This window comes from Rhinichthys klamathensis, unplaced genomic scaffold, assembly GCF_029890125.1.
Source record: "Rhinichthys klamathensis goyatoka isolate OS25496 unplaced genomic scaffold, OSU_Roscu_1.1 h1tg000060l_1, whole genome shotgun sequence".
Lineage (NCBI taxonomy): Eukaryota > Metazoa > Chordata > Actinopteri > Cypriniformes > Leuciscidae > Rhinichthys > Rhinichthys klamathensis.
Window position 1 is genome coordinate 1157752 of NW_026606605.1, and position 22983 is coordinate 1180734.

A 22983-nucleotide genomic window follows, 5' to 3' on the forward strand; every position below is an offset into this window, starting at 1 on the left:
ACCATGATCACAACCATCATCATAATCATCAACTTCTATAAGTGTTCATACAAATCCATTGTTTTCGCTTTAAATCTTTTTTTAAACTGAAATATATTTTTACATTGCTTTAGTTCATTTTGCAAAGAATTCCAAACTTTCACTCCCACCACTGAAGTACACATTAGTTTTGCTGTTTTCCTTGCAATTTGATACCTAAAATGTCCCTTTCTTCTTCCTTCATTTTCTATAAGGATAAACAAGCATTGAAGGTTTGTGGGCAATACTCTGTCTTTTGCTTTAAACATAACAATAAGTGTTCGTAATTCGACCAATTCTTTAAATTTTAACAATTTAGAGCCAATTTAGAGCCAAAAAATAAGGCATTTGTATGCTCTCTGTAAATTAAAGAGGCATTAAAGAGGCTGAATGTAAGAATTTTCATGAATTAATCACTTTTTGTATTGCCAATGTGTGAACAGCCCGTAACGAAACTTAAAAACGAGACCTTCCCCGACTCCCTAGGTTGTCTATGAAAACCTGTAGACTGATGTTTTATGTGAAGGACTCGAACTGGACTGGAAAATCCAAACCTCTCTTCCGTTCACATGAAACAAATGCTTATACAATGTTCAGGATAATGCTGAAAGAGCTATTCTGTACTCTAATATCAATGTGTCATGCAAAAAAAAGGGAATAATTAAAATTATAGTCTTACATAGCCAGATCTATATAGTCTACAGTCTCAAATATACTTTATAATCAAACTATCATAACAGTGTCATTTTAATGACCTCATCTGTCGACATGATGCCAGTGAACAGCTGGTGCAAACATTTCCACATCACTACGATCAGATGCTTTCTTAACTACCGTTTTCCCACCGCTGTCATCTTTGTTGCGTTTATTATGTTATTGAGAGGAAAGCGCACAGCACATATTTACATATTTATCTAAACGTTGCTCTCAGCAGCGTCTGGATGTTCGTTAACCGCATATCACCGCAAAGGTATTTCTGACTTCTTTTTACTTGTAAGTAAAAAGGACTTTGTCGCAAGTATATCAGGGCATTGAATCACATTCAGTCTCTTGTATGTTACGTGTGTGCGAGAAATAAGTTGCTGGCTGCAGTTCACCTAACGGCCACCGGTGTCGCTAATAACAAGGGTTTCTGAATTCTACACTTAGCCCCTTTAAATGGATGCTTATGTTTGTATTTGGGTGCCCATTCATCTGAAGCTCTTACCTGATGAGGCGCGTCATGGCGTGGCGTGAGGCGTAGAGCAGTGGCGTGTTGTGTTGATAGGGCTCCCCATAAGACGCGTTGGGCTCCAGAGACTCTTTAAACTGGGGGTTGCTGTCATAGAGCTGACAAGCCAGGCCTTCATCTCCACTGATAAGTGCTTTACGAAACTTGGTGGCGGTATTTCCCATGGCGGGAGCTGGACTGGGACCCGCAGAGCGGCCCACATGCAGTTTTCAGCACTCAGCCAGCGCGAGAGTGGACGGGCCGCATACCGCAAGTCCTGTAAACACACCAACATGGTCACAGTTATTGCCTGCATGGTGTGGCAATGGTTATTTATTCATGGTGTGCATCATGGGATGTAAAATCAATGTGTAAAATCAACAGCACCATTTTGTAATCTCGATTTAAAAATATGAGATCAGACAATCAGGTTTTGCTCTGAATGTGCTGCATTATCTCTACGCCCACTACTAGTCCGTTCCCTTCACCTTTTTTTTAGGCTTAAAGCTAAAGTGCAATATTTCTGCACCATACGCATCCAAATGTAAATGTCAATTGTATTTATTTATTTATTTATCTTTTAAAGCCATATGAGCATCAAAGGCTATATCCAAGGCAAACTCACTAGTAATAACATTTAGAAATCTCATAATAACAAATAATTGTATAGAATCATTTAACAATATTATCTCTACAAACATATAAAACAAAAATATAAAAGTAATAAATGACAAACATAAATAATAAGTTTTGATAAATTTACTAAAAATTCTAATATTTTCCCAGGAGAAAGCTTTTCAATAAATAAATACATGGGTCAATAAATAAACATGGGTAAGTCTTGTGTGACCAAATCGACATCTCATATACACACTCTGGTCATTTCTATTTTCAAAATGAAAACAATAGTTAGGTCTTTTATTTTTAATGGATGCACTTCATATGATTTATTATGGACACATTCATCCCATTTGCATGTAAATGCAAGATCTTGCAAAAAAACAAAAAAAAATCATACATTTTCCTTGTCCGTCAATGGCCAGCCTTACAGATAACCCCAGACAATCTTACATTATTGGTTGAGATAACATTACTGTTTGAATCGAATCCATGAAACGATCTTTCTGAACTCTGAACTGAATCCATGAACTTTTCTTGACAGGTGTCTGAGTGACGAGTTGATCAATGAAATCAACTGCGGGGTGGAGTTTGTAGTAAACTGGTTGGGGGAAAAAACATGCAAATGTCTTGATTTTGTTTTTGGGGTCTACTAGATTAGGTAATGTAAAAAAATATATATATATATTTTCCCACATATTCTCCATTGTTGCGGCTCCTCTCTTCCCAGTCTGTCAGTAACACTCCGTTTAGTTCCTGTCTCTATAAAGCCCCTCCTTCTGTTAAGCACACTGTGCTCTGATTGGTCGGCTGGAGCAGTGTGTTGTGATTGGTCAAGCGCTTCCTTCCAGCATGTTTGGGAAATGCCACACCCTTTACCATAACCATGAGTTTAAACACACTACTAACTAACTCAACCAGATTTTTGGAAGAAAACTCAAGACTACAATGAATTGAGGCGTTTCAGGGAGTTCAGAAACACTAGCTATGTTTCCATCCACACGTTTTTATCCGCATTAAGTGATATCGAATGAAAAATGCCTTATGGAAACAGTAAAATTCGATTGAATTTCATGAATATCGACTCAAATGAAATACGATCGGTCTCATCGGATTTTATCTTGATCGATATACGACTTATGCGATAAACGCGGATGGAAACGTTATTATGGCGCGATCCATTTTGCCTAGTAAAACTTTGTTCGCAAATGTTGGCTTGAATGTTGTGCAATTCGGTGAGAAAATGAATGGAAACACCTTAACATGTCTCAAATCAATTCGATATACCAATTTGATCGCAAAACAGCATGTGACGTCATTACGCACAGGTTTTTATCCGCTTTAAAGCCGTTTGATGGAAACACACTTTCACCAGCTTTATTCGCATGAGGTTTTTTACCGAACTTCAGATAATTCGATTGACAAGTGGATGGAAACATGGCTACTGACACTGATATAGAGAATAACTCCCGCTGGAGGGACTTTGTGCTTTGCAGAGCTTTTTCCTGCTCAGACAGCAACATTACACACTAAAGAAAGTTGAACATGTAAAAAAGCATAATAGGAGCCCTTTAACTTGAGCGCTTCATGAGACATGTCTGTCTAGCACACGTTTACATAGAAAATCTAAATATACAAAAATTAGTTGTGTTAACAGCCCCATATAGTCATTTTTGCTAAATCATATTAAACAGTAAAACAACCATTCCCTTTAGCTTTAACGATAACTCATATGAAGCTACTGTACTTGTGTGGGAAAAATAAACAAGCCACTATTCAAGTCATAACTATCTTATGGAAATCCCTAATGAAACAAAACCAGCCTGCTTCACACAACACACTCATTTGCATATGACCACATTGTGCAAATAACAATCTTGCACAGGTGCCCTTATCTGATCTTATCGTTACACTTTTTTTCTAAACATGTACATCAGATAAAACTGCCGAGCCTCTTTTTGAAAAAAAAAAATAAACTGTTCAAACCTTTTTTAAAAGGTTGCATGACCTAAGGGATATAATGTTTCATCAGCAAAACAACCAGCATGCATCACGTCATGCTCTATTAAATCTACTTGAGAGGGTTGTGTGAGCAGAGAGTGGCAGCAGGTGCACCGATCGGGCATGAGCTGGGCGTTCAACGCGCTTTTTAGGTCATTCTGTCTGCTCTGTTGTTCTTTTCCACATCATTTCACATAAACGTCTGTGGAGTTACACTAGAAACAAAGCACATTTCAGAACATTATAAATGCACTCTGGACTTGTGGTCGAACGGCTCACTTTCAGGTGGGACGTCTGAGAATGCAGAACAGATGAATTAAGAGCGGCACTTGGCAGGCACACAAAGAGAAGGAAACGTTTCTGTTCCACAAGCTTCCCCCACACTAGAGCTCAATCATTAAACATACTGTGTGTCCATTAATGGTAAATCTCCATTTGCATTCATTTTACAGGCAGTGGGCTACTTTTAAACAATGCAGGCTTTGTGTTTAAAAGATGATCCTCAACTGACGTTTTCACTTTTAACAATGTCTGAAACTCCAGGCTAATTAATAACCATGGCCGACAGGAACAGCATGCAGTAACCTGACATTTAAAGCGACAGTACCAATCTACCAAAGCTGTACGAATGTCTTTTTTGCATGATAGACCAAATGTCTGATTTAACTAGATGGCCTTACATATAAACTTAATAAAATAAACTTATTATGTACATACACACTGGTCATTGTGATTACATTTAACGTACTTGCATTGCAGCTACACTGTTAACTTTAGGCCTAAAAACTCTAATCTCACTCATAACCCTAACCCTAAGTAAATGTGGGAATTTTCCAGAACGACATGTAGTTACACAGAAAATCCATAGTCTTGAAGGTTATGTTAAAGGTTTAATGTTAGTCAATAGTACTGAAAGCGAATGGTGACATGCTGAACAACATCTCCTTTGTGTTCTTCAGAAGAAAGTAAGTCATACGGGTTTAGACCAGCATGAGGTTGAGTATATAATGACATAATCTTCCCTTTGAGTGAACTACCCAAAATTAGAGACAAACTAAAAAACATAAAATACATAACCTGTTTTTAGATTACTTTGTGGCTTTGAAAAGAAAGCAATTACTTACAATATCCCAACAGACACAAAAGCTTGACTTTCATATAATCCATCCCAATGTATGAAGATTAATGCTGCACACTAGCTCTGTGAATCGCATACAGTGGTGGTGGAGTGGTTTCTCTCTGATTTCTCATGAAGCATTTGTAACAACTGTCTAAGGATTAAACCAAAGCTCTGAAACTCTGGCTGTAGTTTTTCAAGGATGCATTTACTGTGTTGACAGCTGATCAGCATCATCAGTTCATCAACGCCGGTCTATGACTGACAGATCGCTATACCAACAAACACATGTTTGATAAAGCAGAGCTTTAGTCTTCTAAGCTGGTCAAGCGGAGATTTGGAAACCAAGGCGAGTTGACATGAGCGATCAACACACAAACAATCACTCACACACACACGTACCTCATCACTGACGTATCCATGAAGCGCTGACACATCAAATGACCAGAGCAAGCGGCGTGTCAAAAGTTTATATCGAGATTGTTATCAGGCAGCAGACCTTCGATCATGTTAGCGATTAAGTAAAAAGAAATGATAAAGAACTGTATAATCATAGGGGTGGTGCTCGTGGCTGTGTTTGCTGGTCATGCTCTCATTTCATAGGACAATAATCTGCGTCTCCTTCGCGGTGTTAACGGCAGATGAAGGACCGAGTTTAAGAGCGACTCACCGCCACCTACCGCACAGGAGGAGGCACAGTTAAAACTGAAAACAGAAAATAATAAATAAAAGAAAATAATAGGCTACAATACGTATATATAATAATAATGAATATATGTATATATAATAAAATACATTCAGGACAAAAAAAAATCAAGTTAATAATTGATTAATTAATTAATTAATTATTTCTTAAGACTTGAATGGAGGACCAAAGTACTCAAAGTGAAATAATTCAATAAATAATGGATTCAATAAAACTACAATTAAATGTACAAATGTATTCTGAAATAATTAAATCTTTATTAAATAATTAACTTGATTTAATTAATTAAATAAATAAATAAATAAATAAATAATTAAATGTATCTGTTTATTTTGTAAAATTCCATGAAAACACATTTATTGTTTAAGATATTTCACAAAATTATTTTACTTTGGTCCTACATAGATTTGGGCCTCAATAATTGTTTCTTTCATTATTTTTATAAAATGTATAAGGCTACTGATATGACTGGCTTCTATATGATTTAAAACATTAAAATTTGATTTAAAATTTGATTTATTTGTGTGTAAAACATTTATAAAGCCAAAAATACAGTTGACAACTTATGAGTCGAAATGATGAAATAAATACGTTTAATTTAGTCCTGAATTTATTTTATTTTTTATCTTATATATGTATATATATATATATATATATATATTGCATACTGAATTGTTTTTTTCTTTTATCTATTATTTTGTGTATTCATTTTTAAATTACCTCTACATTTATTTATGCATTTAAAATTAAATATTTTATGTTTATTAATTTTTCATTTTACGTGTATTTTGCATTGAATTATTATTATTTATTTATTTTCATTCTATTTAACTATATGTTATATGGTAGGTGTATTTTCATTGATTTTCACGTGAAATAAGCATTTTATTGTTTTTTTTATTATTATTATTATTGTTTATTGTTTACAGTTCTGCGCAAAATAAATCATTAACTTTAGACTACTCAAACGCAGAAGAAACATCAGGTTACAAATATGACCAGTCGGAAATAAACGGGTAAAATATCAGATTGAACATTATTTGCGCCACCTAAAGTAACCTTTTATATCGACTCCAAACTCAGTCTTTGCGCTCGAGTAATTTTGTGGAAATGTGAATGAATGAACTGAACCAATCTGGCTATTTTGATATTTAGAGAGATGTTATGTAAATCCATTTGTCAAATGATTTATATCAAATACAGGCCGATGTCAGTACTATTTCAAGCAGCAGTCAAAACAGGTCACGTGTTGAGGACAGCAGTTCTGCAGCTGGTCACTTTCTTTAGGGGATTTACACATTTTGACCCACTTTGGACCTCATTTAATTAAAAGATCAACAGAAAATAAAACATTTGCTTTGGTTTATTACTAGAGGCGTATAGGCCTATACACATATACTCATCATGCCTTAAACCAGTTACACCCTTTGGTCTATTTGCTTGCCTCCTGTTAGGAAAACAAAACGATAGACAATATGTGCAATGTTCACTGCACATAACCATAATATGTTGCTGTGCATGGAGGTCTGAGACGTGTTCATGCCTTTCTCGGTGGAAGTTGACATTATCAATAAAACACAAAACTGCATTGATGTGATTTGCATCATTTATTTCACATACAGGTGTTTTGGGAAAGTTTCTGAAGAACCAATTGTCCCTCAGTACACTTCAAATAAAGACAACAACGAAACATAACAGAAAAAAGAAAACCCCAGCAACAAAGCACAACTCAGGGGGACATAAACTTATAAGTTCACTGTTAAACCCAATGATATTGCCCGTTTCTGCTGACCAACTTGTGCCTGGCATTCCCATGATTCATTCAATAAACATTCAAGCTACAGGGCAAATAGGAAACCTGTCTGAAGCTCAGAAACTAACAATAAGGAATAATGCCAATTAGAAAAGAGGGGATCATAGCAGTTATGAAAACATGGAAGTCAAATGGACTTAGAAGATAAAATAACACTGAAATAATATATAATCGAAGAACATCTATTTAGATTAAAAAAGCAACATTCACTACTTTGCAAACAACTGGTTTAGAGATATCATCACACATTTTAATAATCCATTTTCAAATGTATACAAGCAAACTGTGAGAGAAATGACTCATATTTCAATTTAATAGTTAATTAAGGTTACCTCATAATTCTTTAATATCAGCAGGCTTAATCCGCCACGCTGCTGCGTAACTGTGACCTTCCATCTTTTGTTAATAGATTGTGTCAGTAAACAATACTTTTATGCAATAATATGGAACCTGAAATGTATATACATATGCCATCTGAGACCCCAGAACACTTCAATGTGTTTGGTCACATGGGTGGTGGATGATGCGGTTATGAGGTGACCGGGGAATCTGGAAAAAATTATCGGCCCGTCTGGAGTGACTCACTTTGATTAATATTAATAAGTGATGTCAAGAGCTTAGTATCGTTGATTATTTTACAATGAGATACTAAAGCCGGTTATGTGCATTTGTTCTAAAAAAAAAAAAATTTTTTATTTAAATAAGTATATTATACAAGTACTTGCATGGTGTAAATCAGCTAATTTTGCATATAGACTTGGTGCCAGAATTCCTATTCCATGGAAAACAAAGCATACTGGACGATTCCAATAAGTCATTAGTAGTTTATTTGAGACATTTACGCTTGCCTTTCGCACATTTCTAGTTAAACTAAACAAAAGTATGAGTTGCAGCATCCCGATGAAGCCATGCACCGTGGGACCAGCATGCAGAGCAGCGCGACGAGACTCGCTCCAGACGGCACCGGCTCTCACTAACTCCCTCCACCACCACAGATTTGCAGCATCTGAACTTTCCCAAGTTCTGCGACAAAGCTGTCTGGAAAAACGTTACGTTTACCGCCTTGCTTGAGAGAAAGAGACAGAGGAGCAGGGAAGAGAGAGATACTGGGAAACGGTTTGAGATTTAATGCTTACAGGAATGTATGATGAAAGTTAATGAGTCTCCCTTAAAAAAATAAAAATAAAAAAAAAGAGCAAAAGTTTCATGGGATATTATTGTATGTACGGATGTCAACTGTCGTCACTTATACTAATAAAAATAATAATATCACTTTTTTTAATAATGTATGAAATTACAAAGAAAGGCGTGAGATGAGATGGTTTGCATGTATTGCATGTTCACAGTATGTACAACTGAATGTTCATGCGCATGTGTTGTAGGGGATCATGGCTGTTTCCTGTGAGAGAATGGCAGGTCGGAGGTGAGAGGTCAGTGTCTAAGGGTCACAGTGAGTTAGATTGAGGTCAGACTCGGGGCAACTGCTTTTCAATGAATTCCTTCACAGCAGACATCTCCTGTAAAGCCAATCAGAGAGCAGTATGGGTGTTAGTAAAATAATATAGTTTGATATAACTACTGTACAACATCTAAGATAATATTTAGCATGATTTCAGTTCAGATCTCATCCTATTATTGGTTCACGGGAGTTTGCTTCGAAATTTTAGTTCTGAGCAATATTTACGCTACTGTTTCACAGTTTGTGGTAGGAAAGATTATTTTCAAACAGTTAATACATTTATTCTGCCAGGATATTAAATTGATCAAAAGGCAAATGAAAGACAAAAGACACTTACAATGTCGGATTCAAATAAATGCTTTTTTGAACTTTCTACTCACGGTTTTCACAAAAATATGAAGCAGCACAACTTTTTTTAACATTGATGATAATAATCATAAATGTTTCTTGAGCAGCAAATCATCATATTAGAGTGATTTCTGAAGGATTATGTGACACTAAAGACTGGAGTAATAAAGCTGAAAACTCAGCTTTGAATCACAGGAATAAATTACATTGTAAAATATAGTAAAATAAAAAAACAGTTCTTTTAATATTTCACAATATTACTTTTACTTTACTGCATTTTTGATCAAATAAATGCCTTGGTGAGCATAAGAGAATAAAATCAAAAGCATTAAAACAAAAAATCTTACTTTTGAAGGACAACTAATCAAATAAAGACATATAGGAAGTTCTAAACAGATTTGAGAGAGAAAAATTTTTTCCAGAGGAATCTCTGAAATCCTTCATAATGAATTTGCACATGGTAAAATGAGTAAAACTGAGTCTACATTAATCCAGATACATTTGAAATAGAGATGCACCGATGATGATGATCGGCCGGTCAGTCTGACATAATCCGATTTTATGCTGGTCAAATGCACTCTGGCATATGAAATCGGCTAAAATCGGTATCGGCAGGTCAAACCCGGAAAAGGCCTAGAAAATTGTAATCGGTGCATCTCTAATTTGAAAACGGCGTTTTCATTTAAAAATGCTCCCCGTCCACATTAGCGTTTTCCCAAAGTTGCTCATCCATCTGAAAATGCAAATTTTCATACCAAGAGCAGTGTTTCCCCTAGGATTTTTTTCAGGGGGGGGGGGGGGGGGGGGGGGGGGGGGAGACTGCTAGTGTTGCGGAGCGGGCGTGTTACGGATACGTGGTGTAATTTTTTTTTGCAATCATAAAGCATGTCTAATTAAAGCTGCCGTCGGAAACATTTTTTTGATCATATTCAGTGAAATCGACACTATAATCTGACAGAAAAACATAAATAAAGTGGTTTTAGAAAAAAACCCTGAGCTTCTAACTCCACCTGGAGCGTGTTATTTGTTTTGCAAAAATCCCCAGCTCCCGGATCATCATGTCCAATCAGCACAGGGGGGTGTGAGATCTGACTGCCAATCACAGATCGTGCACACGCCACCCTCGCGCACGTTACAATCACATGCACACGCCACCCCTCGCGCCCGTTACAATCACATGCACACGCCACCCCTCGCGCCCGTTACAATCACATGCACACGCCTGAAGTTCGCGGAAGTTCGCGCAGTAACGAAGAGTGATGGCGGAAAATCAAGTACGCTCATTTAGAGTATAAATGACGTTAGCAATTGCAATCAATCGGTAGATTAGCCAGGACAGCATACCTCCAAATACTCCATGGTGTTGATGGATGCTGATGAGACGGGCGCGTTCCAGGGCTCTCAAGTTTTGAAGACAGGTAAGAGTGACACCCAGCCGACGGGGGGTTGGATACATTTTTGTCATTGGTTGTTGCGTTAAATCTTACCCAGATACAATAGTGCTATTTTCTGATTGGCTATTGTGTAGCTCGACGAACAACACCAGAGGAAACACGCTTGATTCATGCCGGTTCCACAGTGAGAGCGGCGCGGCCAGAGTTTTGGGCGCTGCAGCATATTAAATATATTTCAAATAGTTTTTCAGCGTGAGAAATACAATGTGTGGCGGGAGAGCGTGACAAAAGACCGAAATGAGTGACTGTCACGCTCAATGCGTGACACTTGAGAGTCCTGGCGTTCACTGAAAATCTGGTGCACACGCACTGACCAGCATGAACTCGGTGGGAGGGTTTCCGTTGATAGTGGGGGAGGGGCATGAGAGTTGTAAACATTCAAAATGTTCCTAAATCCACTCAATCTGCCAGACTTGCCGACTGGAGCTTTAATTGAAATAATGTATTATGAATCATTAAACAATACTTTTTTTTTTAAATATATGAAAAAAAATGTCACACTAATTCTGTGTTGTGTTTTTTCTGGTAATAAAATGAAGACATAAAACACAAATTGTATCATTTATCATCAATTTTAATCATATGAAATTAAATAAACTTTTTGTCAAATAACTTGCTGCACAATGAGCTTCACTGTTAAAATTAAAACATAGATTATTCCTTAAAAATGTCAGTTTTGATGATAATTTATTTGGATTAGTGTTAGTATATTATTACATTGGGACATATCTAAATTCTACTGTACAACAGTAATATATTTCTGTCAAGTTAAACCAAACTTTTATTTTGACGGGTTGCCGTTAAGTACCTTTTGAGTTTCTGTGTGTTTATGTCATGATGATAGTTTTTCTCAAATGAAGCGGTGAAATGATCACGAAGTGACTTTCCTACTGTCTATGTGACTTTCAGAGTGGATCTAGAGCCTGAGAGGAAGTTCATGCATTTGTGTCTTCATATAGGCCAAAAAACAGCGCAAGCGTCACACGCGCTTCAGTGTGTGAGTGTGTGTGTGTGTGTGTGTAAATGAAACGGCGCGTCGGCGGCACCATTCATTCACACAGAACATGCAGGATTCGCATTTAAATAGTCTTTGTGTTTTAATATTCACACACACTAGTCTACATCGCGATTTGATTTCAAGTGTACTGAACTGCTTTCTATTTTTTCCTCAAATTTACAAATTCCGTGAAATTCCGCGTTATACACTAAATTCCTTTTTTATGACTGGAGGGGTAGTTTGTGATGGGGCGGGCCGCCCCCCCAAAACAATGGTAGGGGAAACACTGAAGAGAGCAGACATCATAAAGCTCTCACGCTATTCTTCTGGCACGATCATTTTATTAACAAAATATCCCACCACTCACTGTTGAGTCTAGGTTGCAATCAAAGTCGCATGGTCTAAAACGCAATGGTCATGTTTTGCAGCAGGACAGCAACTGCGAGTTCATTTTCAGGCATCTTTGCAGGAATGCAATATGAACATTTCTCTTTAGCAACAACACTATGAAAGTGTATAGCAGGCACACCAATGCCGGTGTTCTGACAATTCATTGCTACTTACTGGTTATGCGCATGTGCAGACTCAGTTTCTTTTAACAAAAGGTACATTTTCATGTGATATAATGTAATTTCCCTTTAAAAAATGCTAACTACCATATGAATATTTGTACGGTCAGCCAGCTGAACAAGAATAACTGAAAGTTTCAGTTACTAAGGAAAGGTGTGCTTTGACAAGTCAAAGATGAATATTTGATGATTATTTTTACTTTTCACACCGTTTTAAAAATAAAAACAGTAGTCTATACAGTAGCTACTCGTAACTTAGAATTGTATTATAATTGTATTTCATATAATATTAATCGACATTCGCGCTACGGTAGCATTTTTCGACAAGGCAGCACAAATCGTCAGAACACCAGTATAACCATAGACATCTATGGGTACAATATGCGTCACATGACTAGTAGTAAACGTGCGACATTTTCAAATTGATCTACTTGGAAGAACGTTCTCAGTCTTCATTGACAAAAACACCGTCTCGATGTGGACAGAAGGCCAAAACGGAGAGAAAAAGATGCGTTTTCGAACGGAGATGTATTAGTGAGGACAAGGCCTGAGGCTTCTGTGCGTGCCACAGAAAGACTCACCTGAGGACAGGAGCTATGCATGAGACCCGGGTAGGTGCGGAAGGTGATGTTGCCTGGAGAGACGATGGTCTTGAGCTTCTCTGCTGTCATGGCCCCGAACTGCACCGGGATCATGGGATCCATCTCACCATGACACTGCAGAATGGGAGTGCCCTTGTTTCCACTCCCATTTGCAGCCTAATGGAGAAAAAATCAGATCCATATTCACATATATATCAGGGCTGGGCATTGACACCTATTTCACGATTCTAAATCAAATCACAAGCTTGCGAATTTCAATTGAGCATTTTCACTGGTCACAATTTTGACATTGATACCATGGGGAAAAACTGTCAAATAGATATTTTTTATATTATCTCATAATTTGGCAGCAGGTATATTAGGCTGCTGTCACTTTAAGACCTGACGCACTGATCCATTATACTGTTACATGTGCGCTTTCTTTCTCAACTGTTTGCGTTCACTTAAAACATAACTGACTGCTTTTATGCGAATACTCGCCTAAACCAGCATTTTGACATTATTATGCGTGTATTTGACTGTTTAAGCGCAATAAGCAGCGAAAAACAAAACAAAATTTAGTGCTGTGAGGTGGCTTTATGTGCCTCACTTTGAGTGTGAGCTCAAAATCTACAGGAACAAAAAAAATTATTCGCAATACGTGCAATCCTACGTCGAAATTCAAGCCAACAATAAGCTAACACCAGCAATATTCATCCAGAGCAAATGAAACGAGTGAGTGAGGAGAGGCGGGTTTGTGTGTCACTCACTGTCAGAGAGATTTTACTTTTCCTCTGCGGTCGCCCTACAGGTTGGAAGTGGAATTGTTCATTACCGCTGTGGTAAATACTTTAGCCTAGCGCATCCTACTGTCGCACGCACGCTCGCTGTTTATCCAGCGCCGGCTTTAGAATGAACGATGTCCACAGACAAGCTAGAGTATGTTGCATGATTTCATGAAAGTATGATGTATTGCGACATCAGAAACGAAGAAAAACAAAATAATGACTATTGTATCGCTTGACGTAAAGCAAGTCAAATTTGTAGTTTTCTTATGTCTCATTAGAACTACAGAAACGCGACCCGATCTGGCAATCTCACATAGCGTGGTTATAGCAGATATAGGACCGCAAAGCGAATCCAGAAGTGCCTTTCACCCTGTTACGACTTAATGAACCACTGAAACGAATTTGGAAACATTATTTTAAGGTAAAAAATCTTACTTAGTGTTGCTTTAAAAGACTAAAATTTAAAAATGTATATATAAAATTAAACCCGCCAAATTGACTGCGTTAAACGCCACTGCTGAAATGCATGTCAAGCCCTGAATACACATACACACAGTCACACACACATTTATTCTCACACAAACACTGCTGAATGTCTTGTACCTGTGGGAAAGTCTTGTGAAGTGGAAGCCAACAACTAAGTCCAACAACACCGGCTAGTTGCTGCTGAGAGGTCAGAGCGGTGTAGAGAGACAGAGCTCCACCCTGAACATCAAACAACAAACCAGGAACTGAAGATCATCTGCAGTCTCAGCGATTTAACAGATCGTACAAACTTTCAGGAGGGATCACTGACCTGAGAGAAGCCACCCAGAAGAATACGATTGGATGGTATACCATTCTTTACCTCGTGATCGATGATTGCCTTTACTGTTGAAGAGAGGGAGCGGACTATACTTAGCGCCACATAATCAAATTTCAGCATATAACAATATTCTCTCGCATTACATGTGATCCTCATTAACTTGATGCGTTTCTTCATGTGGTTTTACATTCGCTGACACAGACTAAGCCAATTTTTGGATGTTTTTAAGTCATGTACAGCTTATGCTGTATTCAATGTGCTTGTGTGTCATAAAAAAACAGATTTTGCTCACTGTTCTCTGCTGCTCTCTTAATCCCTGCTTCATCCTCTGGGGATTCTGGGCTTAAGCCCATCAGGTCAAACCTGAGAAGAAGAAAAATTAGACAAGAATTTAAAAAAGACTCAAAAAGTACAAATCCACTAGTGGAAAATGCTTTTATTTCGAATTTTATTAATAGTTTACCCCGTTTTATACTATATTAAGTAAAACTAAAACTATTAAAAACATTTGGCCGATATATTAACATCGAAAATTAGAAAGGTTGCCTTAGCAATAAGCTGAAATAACTTTTAGCGCTAAAATTATTTAACAGAAAATATATGAAACTAACTAACCAAAACTAAAACTGAAATAAAAATTAAATTAAGCCAATATAGTATTATTAAAAAAGAGAGACAAAAAGCACACAACTAAATTACTAAAAATTAAACTGAAATTAACAAAAATTTAAATTAAAATATTAATAAAACTATAAAACTTTAAAAAAAAACACTGATTATAATATTTAGCCATAAATGCTCACCAAGGCTGCATTTATTTAATAAAAAATACAGTAATATGGTGAAATATTATTAAAGCTGTTTTCTATTTTAATGTATTTCAAAATGTTGGTCTTTATTTTAAAATGTAATATATTTTTAAATAATTTATTCTTGTGATTTCAAAGCTGATTATTATATTATATTAGCAACCTGACAACTGAAAAATCCTTTTCACTTTAACCACAAGTATATAGCATTTGACTGTCTGTACAAAGTCACATGCTCAATGTCACAAATGTAATTATTTGATTAAATGACCTAAAATAGTGCAGAATCTGAAATACTACATCATACATTTCCTTTGTTTTACATTTTTCAAAATCATCAAACATGGTTTACTTCCAGGTGTCAATCACATTTTAAATCCCCACAGCACTTTTAAGTAAATGTAGTAGCAGAGCTGTAATGTACCCGCAGCAGAGGCAGCTTACCATGAGGGCATGGTCATCTTCATGTTGAGAGTTACAGGGATTCTGGGTCTGGAGTCAGAAAGAATGACTAGTTTGCAATGAACTACACAATACTTCCCTTATTGCATAACCACCAACGCATCTAAAATGTTTTGCAAGTCACTTACGCGTGTGGACAGATGTATTTGATGTACGGCAGTCTAATAGACGTCATTGAATCAGCCCAGCCGTGTCTAGAAGTAACACGACAGGGTTATTTTCATGCAGGACGAGGGCCATCGGAAGATCAGGCGGGTAATGAACAGAACTTACCCTGTGTCACCCAAGCCATGAAGGAAGATCACCTGCAAAGTTAACAGAATGTGATGTGAAACTAATCTCTCTGCAAGGCCCAAAAGAGGACCGATTTCCTGTGCTCGATGCTGACTCTTGGTTATTTTATATGAAGATACCATCTCAATAGCAAGCTTGAGCTTTCTGTGTATCTATTTCTTCCGATAAAGAAGGCAGCAGATAGACTTTCATTCAGACTGTGAAAGAGCATCCCTATTAAAGGCATAGTTCATCCATTTACTCACCCGCACGTTGTTCCAAACCCATTAGACTTTGGTTGATGTTTGAAACACAAATGAAGATATTTTTAACGAAAGTCCATGTAACCAAAACTTGAAAGATCCAAAAAGGTCATAAAGGTGTTTTTAAAATTAATCCATATGACCTGGATGGTTTAATCCAAGTATTGTGAAGAGATATGATCGCTTTATATGATGAATAGATTTAATTTAGGCTTTTATACACATATAAACACACATACATAGAGAAAATCACATATGCTAAACATCACACTCTAGAACTAATCTCATTGGTTCTCATGCATCATATCACATTGTCTGTGTTTACAATATTTGATGAGCTCTTTGCATGTGTCCGTCATTGTTTAGATGTTGTGAATAAAAGCCTAAATTAAATCTGTTTATCATATAAAGCGATCATGTCTCTTTAGAAGACTTGGATTAAATCCCTCGACTTGATTTACGACGCCTTTATGACCTTTCGTCACCTGGACGTTCAGTCTTTCAGAAACCTCTTAGACTTAATTAAAAAAACGTCAATTTGTGTTTTGAAGAAGATGAATCAAAGTCTTATGGTTTTGGAACAACACAAGGATGAGTAAACGATGACAGAATTTTTATTTTGGGGAGAACAAACCATTCAATTCAAAGAAACTGCTTTGGTACAGTTGAAGCCTGGCCTCTGTAATGCTAATGAATCTCTTGAGCAACATCAGATTTTGGTTAATGATTGGACTGTTCTCTCACCACAGCCGTCTCCTTCTCCGTCCCAGACACGGTCACGGCTTCAGCGAGCAGAGGTACAGACATGTTGTTGCCACACATACAATGTGAGGAGTACTTTTAGAAAAATACAAAACCAACAAGTTCAAAAGCAATCAGCACAACATGTTTATGTAAAACACAAAGGCCCAGGCATTAAGTATGGGTGAAATGGTTATTAAAGATACAAACCAGCAATTTTAGAAAGAAACTGTCAGCAGGCTGCAGAATGATTAACAAAAGTTGGTTTAATTGCCAGTGTTGTTAAAGTCATTTTAACTAGCAACTCAAGCCCATCTAAAACTAAAAGTGCTCTATTGAAATCTCGACTGAGGAAAAGAAAAAGTGAAAAATTACAGGGTGATGAGGTCTACTGGATAAGCACTGACGCTTATGTTAATCATACACGCAGAGCTTCATTTTCTACAGATCACAAGTTTGTACTTGCAGACGTCTGCTCAAGACGAGTTCCCAGAAAACTAATGAAGCCTAAATGAAAACCACGGGTCCCTGTTTTCCTGGAACCGCATGACAGTGCTGAGAAATCAAATCTTGACAGTTGCAGGAGGCAAAACACTCCAGTTTAATGGATTCATTCGTGTTTGTGAGAGGCCTGGGTGACTGTGACACAAGCCTGAAGTGTTTCAAATAGGGTTGCACAAAATATCGGCAGATCTATGTTTATTGTTAACAGCTCAATAAGAAAATTTGGCGATATATTAACGTCGAATCGTCGATAAATAATGGATTATTTCCTTCAGCTGAGACACTTGAGATGTGCACTGATCGCCTTGAGGGGTTTAAATTGCTTAAAATATGGTTAGAATCATTTAAAAAATAAAATACAGTGAAGTGTAAAATGTGCAGTGCATGTCTGTCATATAGGCTACATAATATTACAATGAGAAAATTTTAATGACGAGACTTGTTTTTGTAATCAGGCTCCAAAATTATATACAAAATTTGGATTTAGATTTATCTGCAAATATATCGGTTATCTTTCAAATATAAATAATTATCTGTTATCGGTATCAGCCAAATGTTCATATCAGTGCATCCCTAGTTTCAAACAAACACTTGAATAAACTTTATGTGCCCGTCTGGGTTTTTATCAGTCAGTCTGGCTTCCTAGACTTTAGTACTGCACATGTTATCAAATACTTTTATTAAACCACCTGCTTATGGAATCCCATTAAATACCAGAAGAATATATGAAAGGACTTTTCCAGTGAAACTGCATGGTGTCCTTATGCACCAGTTTGAGTGTCTGCCACACAATGGCTCATTGATACACATTAACAAATGACTGTATTGATCATCTCTAATGCGTCAGTTCAATAATCCGTCACATGAACACCACGATCATATATTCACAATGAATAGGAAGGGATGGGCAGTGAAAACAATAGAGACACATAGCATCTTTTTTCAAGCCTGATGGAATCAAGGACATGATTCATGTATAAATAAAGCCGCTAGGTCGTTTCATTAATACCCGAGCGACATGATCGGCAGCTTAATCCTGTTTCGCCTGTATTATTGTCACAATGAACCCACAGCCTCAGAGATGGAGCTAGCTGGATCTCTCTACCCCCGCGATTAAGCCCACTATCACGCTGCTCAGCGACAAACTTGCGCTTTTATAGCGATCGTTAAAGCCAAGGTCGGGGGGTAGAATACATTTTAGTGTTCAGGCAGGAAAAAAAACAGATATAAACAGCGGTTAACTGCAACAAATGTATTGACTCACCGCTTGCTATCCCAGGTCACAACGGAACTTCCGCTCCTTCTGTCGGAGAGGGGCGGGGACACGGCGCCATGACGTCATCGCGTTTCTGCAACCGCGTAAGCTTAAATGTTGCAAAAGCCAGCAAACTGTACCTTATTTTGTAAGTGTAAGTCTAAAATTCCAATTTATTTGTGAACCACATAATAAAACAACAGTGTTGACCACAGTGCTGTACTGAAAGGACAACATAAAAGTATTACAAAAATAAATAAACACTAAAAACCAAAAACCATCCCTCATACATGATTAAAAGCTAATGTACATATTTTTAAATGTTAAAGGGATAGTTCACCAAAAAAAAAAATATTGTCAATACTTATTCACCCTCATTATGTTACAACCCTGTATGAGTTTCTTTCTTCTGTTTAAAAATATATTTTAAAGAATGTTTGTAACCAGACATAGAGAGAGAGAAAAAAAATGTATGCAAGTCAATGGGTACCGTCAACTGTCTGGTTACTGACATTCTTTAAAATATATTTTATAGTTATCAGCAGAAGAAAGAAACTCACACAGGTTTGGAACAACATAAGGGTGAGTACATTTTGACAAAGAAAATATTTCCCTTTAAATTCACTGTATGATTGTCTAATATACTCTGGTAAACTTTTCCATATAAAATGTAACGCTGGATTGTGAATTTTGCAATGCAAGCAGACTTTGTGACACCCAATAAAACAAAGCCCAATAAAAGCTTTATGTATTATATGAATTTTTTTTTATAAAAAATGCTCTTTTTTTGTTGGAAATCTATTAACCAAATACCACAACAGACCCAAAACTATTTTAAACATTGTAATATTTAAACACTTGCAACAAACCATTTACACTAAGAAAGCCTTAGTTATAATTCTAAACAAAATCTTAACTTATCAGCAACAAACTGTTATGCATAAGTGAGGAGAAATGGATTTGTAGTGATGGATGCTCAAAATAGTTTCATATTCACTGCTCCTGTCACATTTATTTGTGAAAAACCTGAGATTGTATCTTTGGTTACACTTTATTTCAAGGTGTCTTTGTTACAGTGTAATTATATATTTAAGTACTGATATTAATCAACAACGTGTACTTACTATAGGATTAGGGTGGGATTGGGGTTTGGTTGAGGGTTAGTTGCATGTAATTATGCATAGTTTACTGTTATTACTATGGTAAGTACATGTAACATATGTAACAAGGACACTGTAAATTAAAGTGTTACTGTATTTGTGTTTAACTAACAGCAGCATAATGCATAAGTTATAACATTTGTGTGATATTATGAAATGCCAAAAGTGATTGAAATTAACCAGGAAAATACATTTTTAAACAAACTGCGGGAATCAATCAATATTAAACACTTTGAGGACCCGATTAGAACACATCTTCCTAAATGGTTTTTAATCTCACATTTGAAGCAAATAATGCAAAAAAATATTAAATGGATGAATACTATATTGTAATACCAAACTGAGAGGATAAACTTTCCACTCGACATTTAAAGAACAGACTTCTTGCATGGCTCATCTGTTCTGTTATTTGAAGCGTTTATTTGACATAAGCATACATTCAGTAATTATGCTTATAGCTTAATGTTTATTGGCAAATTAGCAGATAAACAAACCATAGTATATAAATCCGTTACAACTCAGTTCATCTGGCCGTTACCAAAACTCATGCACACTTTTATAGTTTGACACAGCAGGCGTGAGATTCTCTTTCCTCTGTTTGTCATGATATGAACTGTGTCTGGGGCGTAATGCTCTTCACTTTGTGATCTGCTGGATTGGCTGCTGCTTCGTAGTTGCAGATTGTCACCTCATGTCTGTGAGGCTGAAAGAGAGATAGAAAGATACTAGATGAAGGATTGTATGATCCTATTTTCCTTTCCAAGGTGAAACAAATATTTATAAAAACAGCAACACTAACATAATATCATAAGAATGTAGTGCATTTTTACGGAAGCGTATTGCATTCACTTGAGGAAAAAAAAATCTACTCTGAATTAACGAGTTAATTATCTCAGAATTACGAGATAATTTTTCATGGAAAAAAGTTTTTGCTCTGTTTTCTGAATTAATGACTTAATTATCTCAGAATTATGAAATACATTTTTCTTGAAAAACATTTTTTTCACTCTGTTTTTATGAATTAATGAGTTACTCATAATTTTCTCTCATTAATTCATAAAAACAGAGTGAACATTTTTTTTTTTCAAGAAAAATGCATCTCATAATTCTGAGATAATTAACTCATTAATTCAGAAAAACAGTCGATTTTTTTTCTTCAAGTGAATGCAATACGCTTCCGTACATTTCCAACCAGTTATAAATAGTGACAATAGAACTGGTGTTATTGTTATTGCAGGACATGTTTAATCCAGTACTGACCTCTGCGTATTCTCCCCGCAGACCAATGTAATACACGCGAGTGGATTCTGCCCCAAAGTTTCGAGATATGTGGATAGATAAGTGCTCCACATTGGAGAATCTCGCAATCCTATTTAAAATGTTGGAGGTGGTCAACATAGATTTAGTGTCCAGTATACAGGTTGTATAATTAATGTGCTTGTGCATGTTAACATACTTAAAATTGCTTACTTGGTTGGATACTCAAGCTCGGCATGTGGATCCCTGTTTAGGCGAAAGGCTTGTTCTGGCTCTCTGCTTGTATCATCAAATGACATTTGGGGTATGTTCTTGTACCTGATCAAAAAGCACCAGTTGCAGCACCCAATCATGTAAATTGTAGTTGCATTATCCATATGTGACGCTGCAAGAGAGGTCTCATTTTACAGTGAGAGCAAACTCACAGTCTCATTTCGGCTGGGTGTGACTCATCATCTTCTCCAGCAATAATGATCCCTTTCAGCTTCACGCTACCTGTAAACCTGCAGATTTAACCATGTGCATTAAACACATCCACATCTGCTGGCAAAGCATTTCTTACCCAGACAAATTGTATTAAATAGAACATGAATAAGAACAGAACAGAAATTGAAATTAGTCTAGGAGGATGAATGCTGCTGCAATATAATTCTTACGGTATATTGAACAGAAGCTCCTCGTCAGCATCACTTTCAACAAACTGAAAATGAAATGGGAGACATAACTGGTACATTACAACAAACAGAAGAGCAATCTGATAATAAAACAGCCAGTGTATTTAATTTCTCTATTCTTATATATATATATATATATATATAAAACATTATGTACGTGTGTGTGTGTGTATATATATATATATATATATAGGCTACATACACACACACACCTATTTATATGCATTCGTATTCATATATAGACATACATACACACACAATATACAACAAACATCCCATCGCCACCTAAGAAAGCACATGAAATGTGTAAAAAAAAAAAAGGTGGTAAACCTTTACTCTTAAGATTATAATATATGTGGTGGCTCTAAGCTTGCTGTCAAAAATCTCCAGCAAAACTATTGTTCTATACACTATATAATTGCGTACCTTCGTCCTGTCAGTGCGTTGATCCCAAGGCTTGAAGACCAGTTTCCCGTCTCCGTCTCGGCTCTCGTTCAAACACTGAAGCTTCTCGATATCAATGCGTTTGTACAGCTCATATTCCACTCCTCGCTCAGCGGGCTCGTGCTCGCATTCACAGCAGCCGTGGCCGTGGCCGTGGCCGTGACCATGGCCAGACATGGTGTGTGAACAACGGGAAAAGTGCCAAAACACTCACAACTATGCTCTAATGAGCGATATTCGACAGCTCGAGCGGCTTCTGTGAAAAATCGCAGTTACACACAGGTGGTAGAAGCTGAAAAGTAGTAGACAACACGCAAATACGAAAGGTGGAATGTGATTGATTGGACCTTAAAAAGCAAGGGAACCAATGAGGAGCCGAATTGGGGGTCGCGTTTTTGTGACGCAATGGTCGCTCCGCGTCTCCGCGTCAGCGTAAATAAAGTGGAAACAAAGCAGTCCGTTCCAGGCAAAATACTTTATACATAAATGTAAATTCTTTAAACACCCTACTTTGGTTGTTATACTAATTAAAATACTTCTCAGATGCCATCAGTAAAATGCAATACAGCTGTATAATTCGCTTGCATTATATAATCTGTTGCAGTTACTATTATTTAATTGTATGTATTCTGTGCATTTTGGATTCAATATGGTTCT

The 22983-nt window shown here is 36.7% G+C and overlaps 3 protein-coding genes across 4 annotated transcripts in view; all 3 read right to left on the reverse strand.

Annotated features, from left to right (window-relative positions):
- Window positions 1–5584, reverse strand: part of ankib1a (ankyrin repeat and IBR domain containing 1a) — a 42568-nt gene extending 36984 nt beyond the window's left edge. The window contains exons 1-2 of one of the 2 annotated variants that reach the window (XM_056249478.1): window positions 5367–5584; window positions 1226–1505 (exon numbers count right to left, since the gene is read on the reverse strand). In XM_056249478.1, the coding sequence (XP_056105453.1) occupies window positions 1226–1413 (188 nt within the window). In that variant the 5' untranslated portion in view covers window positions 1414–1505; window positions 5367–5584. The remainder of the gene's footprint in view (window positions 1–1225; window positions 1506–5366) is intronic. The other variant, XM_056249477.1, reaches the window with a different exon arrangement.
- Window positions 5585–8295: 2711 nt separating this feature from the next.
- lypla2 (lysophospholipase 2) lies at window positions 8296–18905 on the reverse strand. Its single transcript, XM_056249485.1, has 10 exons — window positions 18801–18905; window positions 17036–17128; window positions 16029–16060; window positions 15884–15949; window positions 15738–15785; window positions 14777–14847; window positions 14476–14549; window positions 14283–14384; window positions 12892–13068; window positions 8296–9000 (listed from the first exon to the last, which is right to left on the reverse strand). The coding sequence occupies exons 2-10, from the start codon at window positions 17111–17113 to the stop codon at window positions 8950–8952; spliced, it is 699 nt and encodes a 232-aa protein (XP_056105460.1). The 5' UTR covers window positions 17114–17128; window positions 18801–18905; the 3' UTR covers window positions 8296–8949.
- A 1574-nt stretch (window positions 18906–20479) lies between these two features.
- Window positions 20480–22579, reverse strand: pithd1 (PITH (C-terminal proteasome-interacting domain of thioredoxin-like) domain containing 1). The gene is made up of 6 exons (XM_056249438.1): window positions 22309–22579; window positions 21865–21908; window positions 21634–21711; window positions 21422–21526; window positions 21212–21320; window positions 20480–20654 (listed from the first exon to the last, which is right to left on the reverse strand). The coding sequence occupies exons 1-6, from the start codon at window positions 22501–22503 to the stop codon at window positions 20553–20555; spliced, it is 633 nt and encodes a 210-aa protein (XP_056105413.1). The 5' UTR covers window positions 22504–22579; the 3' UTR covers window positions 20480–20552.
- Between the last annotated feature and the right edge of the window lie 404 nt (window positions 22580–22983).

What these genes read in the sequence shown, in the direction of transcription:
- lypla2 (XM_056249485.1), bottom strand. Translation starts at nt 17,113, where the DNA reads ATGTGTGGCAACAACATGTCTGTACCTCTGCTCGCTGAAGCCGTGACC. An exon ending in AAGATGACCATGCCCTCATG is followed by an intron (nt 14,848 to 15,737) that starts GTAAGCTGCCTC and finishes TCTTCTTCTCAG; the next exon opens with GTTTGACCTGATGGGCTTAA. An exon ending in TTCACAAGACTTTCCCACAG is followed by an intron (nt 13,069 to 14,282) that starts GTACAAGACATT and finishes TTTCTCCATTAG; the next exon opens with GCTGCAAATGGGAGTGGAAA.
- pithd1 (XM_056249438.1), bottom strand. Translation starts at nt 22,503, where the DNA reads ATGTCTGGCCATGGTCACGGCCACGGCCACGGCCACGGCTGCTGTGAA. An exon ending in CACCCAGCCGAAATGAGACT is followed by an intron (nt 21,527 to 21,633) that starts GTGAGTTTGCTC and finishes CTTTTTGATCAG; the next exon opens with GTACAAGAACATACCCCAAA. An exon ending in TGCGGGGAGAATACGCAGAG is followed by an intron (nt 20,655 to 21,211) that starts GTCAGTACTGGA and finishes TCTCTCTTTCAG; the next exon opens with CCTCACAGACATGAGGTGAC.